Source organism: Aulonocara sp. 'chitande type north' Nkhata Bay, linkage group LG1, assembly GCF_057382095.1.
Source record: "Aulonocara sp. 'chitande type north' Nkhata Bay isolate Kocher_YH1m ecotype deep benthic linkage group LG1, A_spYH_male_GT1.1, whole genome shotgun sequence".
In the NCBI taxonomy this organism is placed as follows: domain Eukaryota; kingdom Metazoa; phylum Chordata; class Actinopteri; order Cichliformes; family Cichlidae; genus Aulonocara; species Aulonocara sp. 'chitande type north' Nkhata Bay.
This window is the reverse complement of record NC_141344.1, coordinates 37,177,370-37,186,107: the sequence shown is the minus strand read 5'-3', so window position 1 is coordinate 37,186,107 and position 8,738 is coordinate 37,177,370. Positions and strand designations below refer to the sequence as shown.

General features: G+C 39.1%; 1 protein-coding gene and 1 long non-coding RNA gene across 3 annotated transcripts; both read right to left on the bottom strand.

The window, feature by feature from the left end:
• Positions 1 to 1,100: 1,100 nt before the first annotated feature.
• Positions 1,101 to 3,488, bottom strand: LOC147339491 (uncharacterized). Of its 2 annotated transcripts, none has more exons than XR_015130302.1 (4): positions 3,185 to 3,488; positions 2,307 to 2,461; positions 1,804 to 1,893; positions 1,101 to 1,715 (listed from the first exon to the last, which is right to left on the bottom strand). It is a non-coding gene; the product is annotated as an uncharacterized LOC147339491 (long non-coding RNA). The 2 variants fall into 2 exon arrangements; XR_015130304.1 differs by having other exon boundaries at positions 3,194 to 3,488.
• Positions 3,489 to 3,946: 458 nt separating this feature from the next.
• Positions 3,947 to 6,468, bottom strand: cartl (cocaine- and amphetamine-regulated transcript-like). Its single transcript, XM_086299630.1, has 3 exons — positions 6,159 to 6,468; positions 4,780 to 4,857; positions 3,947 to 4,182 (listed from the first exon to the last, which is right to left on the bottom strand). The coding sequence occupies exons 1-3, from the start codon at positions 6,414 to 6,416 to the stop codon at positions 4,075 to 4,077; spliced, it is 444 nt and encodes a 147-aa protein (XP_086155756.1). The 5' UTR covers positions 6,417 to 6,468; the 3' UTR covers positions 3,947 to 4,074.
• Positions 6,469 to 8,738: the final 2,270 nt, after the last annotated feature.

Below are 8,738 nucleotides of genomic sequence, written 5' to 3'. Positions count from 1 at the left end.
TTAATGACCTTGTAGTACCATATCACCCTATTAGAGCACTTCGCTCTCGCTCTGCAGGCCTACTTGTTGTTCCTAGAGTATTTAAAAGTAGAATGGGAGGCAGAGCCTTCAGTTTTCAGGCCCCTCTTCTGTGGAACCAGCTTCCAGTTTGGATTCAGGAGACAGACACTATCTCTACTTTCAAGATTAGGCTTCAAACTTTCCTTTTTGCTAAAGCATATAGTTAGGGCTGGACCAGGTGACCCTGAATCCTCCCTTAGTTATGCTGCAATAGACGTAGGCTGCCGGGGATTCCCATGATGCATTGAGTTTTTCCTTTCCAGTCACCTTTCTCCCTCACTATGTATTAATATACCTCTCTGCATTGAATCATATCTGTTATTAACCTCTGTCTCTCTTCCACAGCATGTCTTTATCCTGTCTCTACTTCTCTCACCCCAACCGGTCGCAGCAGATGGCCCCGCCCCTCCCTGAGCCTGGTTCTGCTGGAGGTTTCTTCCTGTTAAAAGGGAGTTTTTCCTTCCCACTGTCACCAAAGTGCTTGCTCATATAGGGGGTCATATGATTGTTGGGTTTTTCTCTGTATCTATTATTATAGGATATACTGTACAATATAAAGCGCCTTGGGGCGACTGTTGTTGTGATTTGACGCTATATAAATAAAACTGAATTGAATTGAAGTTTCTACATAAACAAATAAACCAGCGTGTCAGTACATTATACTTTTAAGGCTTTTCCCAAGTTTGAAACCTCCTACACTCTAAAAAATATTTTGTTGCCTCAACTTAAAAAAGTAAGGTAACAATTTCCACTCAGCTTTTTAAGTTACAAATTTTGCATATTATTAAGTAAATTCAGCAAGTAATTTTTAGGTTTGGCTAACTCAACTTGTTTAACAAACCAACATGATTTACCTTGACCTCCACAAGCATAATTAAGTTTATTCAACCTAATATTAATTTAAAATTTCTGGTAAAATTAAGTTGAGAAATTACATTAGTTGAGTTACACCAACGAACTTTTTTACATATATCCTACTCACAATTATCCATGCCAATTAGTTTAGGTTTCTATAGCTTTTCTAAAATCATACAAAGCCATTTCACTTATTCCAATTGATTATTTTATTACAAAACATTTTCAAAGTAATACACTTCTGTGTCAATACAACATAAATGAAACATTACAGCAGCCCTTTAATTATAAATGACTAAGAAAAAAAAAAAGTACTTCATGTACATTAACTTAAATTGGTATCAACTTGTTCAACTTGTCGCAGAATCAAGGAAATGACAAAAGATTTTAATGTTCAACAACGGAACAATCCAAAGCTAAGATTATATGTATTACAAACTTTTCTCAAAACTACACTCATCTAGGACTGCATACAAAAACGTAAGAGGCACATCGGAATACTACAGTCCAATTCACATTCGTTTCATGACAGAAGTTTGCACTTAACAGACATTACCCGTGGACTGGTTTAAGCCCATCAAGTTCCAGAAATACCTCTAGAGTGTTCTTTACTTGTTTTGGTAGCTCAGATTGAGAGTGTATATAAGCCCCATCATTAAGGCACACGCTCTGGGCACATCAAGGTCTTCCAGGACTGCTGTTCCTTCAATCACAATTTTAGCGACAGCTTTGAGAGACACTGCTGCACGTCTGGTGACTACAATCTTTACCACTTCTTCTGGGAACTGTTGTTCACCATCCTGGCAAGTAGGTAGTTTAAATGGAAACATGTCAGCATTTTATGTGCCATTTAAAAATAAAACACAAAAGAATGCGAGATTCACCTACCAGCTGTTCTCTGAAGAGATCCTCTTCCTTCTCTTTCAGATACACCTTCAGGCAACGGATTGCGACCTCTCTCTTCATTTCCACTGAACTCTGGAGAATAAAAAAAGCAAAACAAAACTTAAACTTACAGTTTATTAGGTGAAAAGTCAAAACTATTACATTTATGTGACTTGCATTGTGCCAAATATTGATTTTAAATATGTTTTTAAAAGAAATAAAGTTTTAATCTTTGTAACTTCAATTTAAACTGTTACACACTGGCCTGCTTTAAATGCCCACTTTGCTAGCAATAGGATAAAGTGAGTAAAAGTAAATGTAACCTAAATTTCATCAACAGCACAATTGTGCTTTTGATGAATAGGACCTGAATCAGAGGATGACATGAACTATAACTGTAACTGTAACAACTAATTCATCAATACACCTGCGAGGTACATTACATATACTTTCCAGTTTCAGTAGTAGGTGGGCTAAATGTTTCTCAATTAAATTAGGCAATTCACCAATTTCTTCATCCTCTTCATTTGCTACATCTTCACACAATGGATTTTCATTATGTTCCTCAAGAGGATCATCTCCTGCATTCAAACGACTGACACACCTCTGTATCAGCTCAGGCTTGAAGTCATCCAATGAGTGAGGAGTGTGTTTTCGGTTCCTATGGGAAGCATATGTTCAAATGAGCAGTTACAATCCCAGTACAGGCAAGGCATAAACAGTCCACCATGGCTATATTCTTTTAAACTAGTTAAATACCACTGTGCACATGCCACAATCCCACACTTTACATTATGCTTACAATTACAGAAAGCAAATGCAAGTCGTATGCACGCGCGCACGCGCACACACACACACACACACACACAATATTGTTTTTTGGGTTTTTTTTGCTAGGTCAACCAACTTTAACCTCAGGCAGAATTCCCAGTCGAGCTTAGAACATCAACACAATTGATAGAAATACTTTTAGTCAGGGATAAATTCACCACATTTTACTCTGTCAGTAATTAGTTACCTCACCCGAGACCATCATGTGGAAACACGAATTTACTCTGACACCATGATAAAAATGCAGGCAGCTACTGACCGGTTAATTTGAACATATACGGGTTCAAATTGAACATGCTCTGCTGTCGGCATGGTCTATCAGCTAACCAAATGTACCCTGACAAGTGACATGTTTTAATTGTATCTGTACTCTTTTATTTGTGAGGAACGTTTGCTAGCTAAAAGAAACGGCTAGCTAAACTTAAAAAAACAACAACAACTCTACTCTGCTAAATTACGATTAAAACCATCAAATTTCAGTTTTTTTTTAATATGACATTTTAAAGTGTACAAATATAACTTGTAATTCATCTATTTAGAATTCAGTACTTACTTAACTCACCGAACACAGTCGAGGGCAAACACACCTCTTCTCCCACGAAGCCACAAGAATCCAGAAACTGTTGCGCACGATACGAACATATGCTACGGGGTTGCCCTCGTCTGTCTGAATGGTCTCAATTCAAACAGGAAGGATGTTGAAACTCATTTTTACATGTTACACAAACTTAATATTTTCTGTTGTTGATTGATGACAAAAGTATTTTATTCAATATACTCAAACATTTAAGTTAAGGAGCTGTTTTTTAATTTTTGTGTTGCACTGACTTCTAACATTGATTATTCAACTCACTGAAACGTGTACATGTAGACAACTTACTTTTTTTTTAGCAGAAAAATGCTTTTTTGGTAAGTTCTACCGACAAACACAACGAATATTTTTTAGAGTGTATTTACGTATGCATTCTCCACTGGCCCGAAAGGCCTCTGAAACCAGAATAAATGTGTATCGTTACTGGACACACTCCAGCTACATTGAAGAGCTTGAATTTGCACAGTGCTGTCCTTCCAGCTGAGCAAACTTCCTGCGTAGTGTAATGGCTGCAGTGCCAATAAAAACGAATCCAAACAAGCTTTATACAACATGTTCTCATCTCCAATATAAAAACACACAGTAACCTGAATGACAAAGGGCGAGCGACACGGACCAAGAAATAACAAAAAAAACAAATTATATGTTGACGTGTTTATTGAAGATGAAACATTTACATTAAACACAACATATTCAGTACTGTCAGCAGTACAAAATCCATGCTTATCCTCAGGCGACAACTGTTTAACAACAGCTATGACTATAAATGAAAGGGTTGGTTTATGGGAGCTGTGCTGAAGGATGTGTTTGGCATAGCAGAGGTGACAAATTAAAGGAGAGCCCTGGGCGGTTTAGATGCACTTGAGGAGGTAGGAGTTGCAGTTGGCTCCTCTTCCACAGTCGCAGAGCTTCCCGATGCGAGGCCCGTACTTCATGGCACACCGGTTCCCCAACCCGCACTGAGGGGAGCAGGAAGACACAGACTTGTTACTCTGAGCGAGTTTACTTGTTTATCTTTGAATGTGGAAACAGCTGCAAAAAGAACTATGAGCTTTCACATCTGTCAGGGAGGATATTTATTTTTTATTCTGTTATTTGCGCACAAAAACTTCATTACTTTGCGAACAGTTATTCAATTTATTTAACAGAAAGAAGAAGATGAATCATTCTTCAGCGCTGTAATTAAATGCCATCCATTACCTCCAGCTGGGCCTGTAGGAAACAGGCTGACTTATTTTGTGTGAGGAGACAGGAGGATTGAAAGCTGTTTGCAGCTTTCCAGTTTCCCTCTCTCAGCTAATTGGAGTTGGGCAGCAGCCTTGATTAGTCTGTAATTGCACTGAATGAAAGAGTGTTGTTGGCATTCCCTTGTTATCTTTTAATTACTGGCAGGTATATTTTCCATACGCTTTAATTAAACAGCAGTGGAGTGATGTACGCAGTACATATTAATGACTCGTCTTACAAGCCGAGACTAAATGACGTCCTTAGAGCCACGGTGCATTAATGTTAAAACCGGGGGGGGGGGGGGGGGGGGGGGGGGGGAGTGACGTTACCAGTGGGATGCTTCCTCTTTTCTCAGGGGAGGAGACTTGATTATGGTTTCTGCCCAGGAGCACGTCGAGTGCCTCTAGCTGCTCAGCACAGAACAACAGAAAAAGTTTGATTTAAATAACATTCATCCACTTTTTGATACTTTTGCACATTTATTCGTGCTCAAACTTTTTAATGAAGCCAGAAGATACACAATAAAAACAAAAGTGTCAAACTAACTGTGATAGAGTGTTAACGCTACACTATGAGCTGTGTTACCCTTTCAGTCAGTTTCACTCAGGTTAGAGTTAAATGTTAAACGTGTTAGCATTTGTAACACTGCACTGTCAGCGTTATTCATGTTAATAACACAATTATGTTACAGAGTTACTACTAAGACTACAGTGAGATAATTTTTTGATACTGTAACTTTATTCCAGCAAACTAAAACATGTCCAGGTTCATTTGAATCATATGAATCATGAATTTATGAGTTTATATGTTTGCAGTTGGAAAAAAAATTAGACACATGACAAAGGATACAAATGCAATTAAATAGAAAGAACGCAATTTACTAAATTTCAACTGAACTCTCTGAAAAGCTGTTCAGCTTTTATAATAAAGCTTTTGTTTATTATGCTTATCATGCCATATGCTAAATGGCAAAACGTTCATAACTAACCACAGCAAAAACTTATGATGATAAACAGGCAAAACAGACAAAAGTGACCATTATAATCACCTCTCAGTTTGACGTTATTTACAGCGTGACTATTAATATAACGAGCCGTTGTGCAGTACATGTGTTGATAATTTAATGTAACTTTTTTTTTCTTTCTATTAAAAAAAAATACTTCATCATTATTCACGGATCAAAGAAAAACATGGTTCTAATTATTGACAACGTGAGCCATCATTTTGGCCACCAGAAACCACCGAGGGTCAAGTAAATCACACTTAAGTTTCACGAAAAAAAAAAAAAAAAACTGTGACGTGCAGCTGCATCCCCACTGAAACCCAAAGACATACAGCAGACAGAAAAGCAGCTGATGTGACAGTTAACAGTTGCTGTCATAGGAAATCCGGGAATATTGCATAAGTCTGCAAACTTTTACTTCTGTTTATTCTGATTGTGTTTAAGCAGCGTGGAAGTGAGAGAATCGCATGCAAATGAAATGCGCTTTATTTGGATCCTACGTGTTTATGTTGATTTGAGTATTTGTGCCTCACAAACAGTTTATACCTCACATGTAGTTTACAGCATCCGTCCAGAATTCTGAGTTTGTACTCAAAACGATATTTTCTTTTCTTAGTTATTTGGCGTCTCTCAGCTTTATCATTAAACTGCTCCCTCCCTCACTGTGGCCTTCCTCCATAAACTCACAGCTCTGCAGATACTCACCAGGTCTCTGTCTACAGCTGCTTCTTGTTTCTTCTCTCCAAAGTCTTCTGCGGAGACTTCCCGTGATGCCTGGCCGTGGCACAGGACGGACAGCAGGCCGACGAGCAGCAGCCCGCGGAGCATCCCGGAGCTATCCATGGTGCTGGTGGCGGTGAAGCGGGAGGGCGGAGGTCCCAGTGGGAGGCAGCAGATTAGAGGCTGAGGAGCACAGTGTCGCAACAGGTCTACAGGTGACTCTCCCTCCACCCTCCGGACCATGTCCCCTCTTATACCGGTTCACACAGCCCCGCCCGGGAGGCCGCTGCGAGACTACCATACCGGAAAATACTGAAGGGGAGCACGAGAAGCCCACTCTCCTCCCTCTTTTGGTTAGACCACGAGGAACTCACACATCATGTGTAAACACACACACACGTTTAAATGTCTAGAAACCTCATCCCTCCAGCATCATCCCTGATTACCTGCTTACTTCATTTCCTGTGTGATAAAGGAAGGAGGGATTTTCATTCTGAACGTCTTTGCCCATCAAAATAACTTTTACTGTTGTAGCACCGCCATGTATCACAACGAAGTTATCATTTAGTCACATCAAATTACATCCTGAATAAAATATTCATATTTTAAATATTTATTTTCATATGAATTGTGTTGTAGGGCAGGTACTTATATATAAATATATATTTTAGATTACATCAGAAAACATCACACACAGTTGAGAGAATTACCTTCAACACCACTGTGTGTAAAACTGCCACTTCTGCATTCTTACTTCAAGTCTAACAAACACAAGTAAGAAATTCTTCCTTGGTAAGAAGAGCAGAAGCGTTTTCATGGAGCTGTGGCCTGAAACGGCCCTGGATCAAACTGTTATGGCTGGATTATTTCTCCTTAACTCTTTAGGCAGAGGTGAGCAGTGTTACAGTTTATATCCCTGCTTCCACCCTGCAGAGGCCCTCAGTCTCCTCCCAGTCACCTGTCTGACACACCCACTCCACCTTATCCCAGTTTCTCTACCTGCACCTCACTCATCATTCCTTTGTTTCCTGTAAACTCACCTCTCACCCTTTCAAACATGTTTAGTCGCCTGTCTACCAACCTGACTGCCACCCAGCAAGATCATCTTTTAAATAATAATTTGCGGAGTGCATCAGAGCAGTGACAGTACAAGAAGCAATACAGGCCAAAAGATCCATAACTGTTAGAGGCTGAGAAGCAGAAGCAAAAATGAGAGCCTCTGTGTGTGTGTGTGCGTGTGTGTGTGTGTGTGTGTGTGTGTGTGTGTGTGTGTGTGTGTGAGAGAGGTTTGGGGTCAATACTATTGAGCGTTTATTTTACATTACACTGACAAAACAAAGACTGGTTCTCTGTACTGATGATACAAGTCGGTGAGAATTACAACCCCACAAATAGCTGCAAGTCATCCTGCTGCAGATGTGACAGCCTCTGCAGAGTGTAGAACAACACCGATCAGACCCAAACCTTCAGCCCATTGATTTACATTTCTGCTGAGTGTGTGTGTGAGTAGAGAAACAGCTCATCCAGTGTCAGGGGGGCCTTATTGGAGCTCTGCGTCTTTTAGTAAATAGAGCTGTGTAGGTTACAACCTTAGGGCACGGTGATGCCTTACAGCAACAAGGACCTGGGTTTGAATCCACCATCTGACCCAGCACCACCCGGGACTGGCTCCAGCCGCTTTCCTACACCCTGAATGGGATAAGTGGAAAAGAAGGGATCAATTGGAGGAATATTATTTTTTGAGTGCACCATTATTACTAGTTTATTCATGTCCCACCCCCCTTTTTTTTTTGGGGGGGGGGGGGGGGGGCATAATAAAAGCTTGTTGGAACGTTTGACTGCCTTTTTAAAAAGTTGCTTCAACTCTAAACAAACAAGCTTTTTTATCCATGCTTTGATTTTTCCAGGCCCCCTTTTCCAAAGAAACTTGTCATTGCTGTCCTGGCTGATTTTGGAGAACGAAGACAAACTTGACAGTGATTTCCACGTGTGTTTAAATAAGTATCAGGAATATTTAAGTGTTTCTACAAGGAGGATGACACAAAAGCTATATTTTTGAAGTGTATTTGGCCACAGTCTTAACAAAAATTGTACCATAATGGTTGTTTTCAAGAGACATTTTGACACGTCACAGCAGGACCTGATAACACTGACAGTGGGTATAATAGTGATATTAATCAGGTGTGGGGAAGCTGTATTTATGAAATTCTTTTTTTTTTTAATTTTTTTTTATTAACATTTTAGAATCACTATACAATACCATCAACTTCAGCTATCTTTCAGTACATATATATTTTTCTTTTTTTCTATATTTAAACAACTAAAATATCCATACAATAAGAATAAAAGAAAAAGAAGAAAAAAAAAAGAAGCAAAACAGGAAACAACAAACAACATAAATAAAAAATACATAAGGAAAAAGAAAAAGGAAAGAAAAATAAATAAATAAATATAGGGAGTGTTTTTGTTTCCATTAATGTAACTAATATTTCCTCTAGTCTTCTAGTAGTTAACAAAGTCAAAATCTAAAGCAAAAGCAAAAACTGCCCTGCGTTTTCTAATGTA

What these genes read in the sequence shown, in the direction of transcription:
- cartl (XM_086299630.1), bottom strand. Translation starts at nt 6,416, where the DNA reads ATGGTCCGGAGGGTGGAGGGAGAGTCACCTGTAGACCTGTTGCGACAC. An exon ending in CAGCTGTAGACAGAGACCTG is followed by an intron (nt 4,858 to 6,158) that starts GTGAGTATCTGC and finishes TGTGCTGAGCAG; the next exon opens with CTAGAGGCACTCGACGTGCT. An exon ending in AAAGAGGAAGCATCCCACTG is followed by an intron (nt 4,183 to 4,779) that starts GTAACGTCACTC and finishes TGCTCCCCTCAG; the next exon opens with TGCGGGTTGGGGAACCGGTG.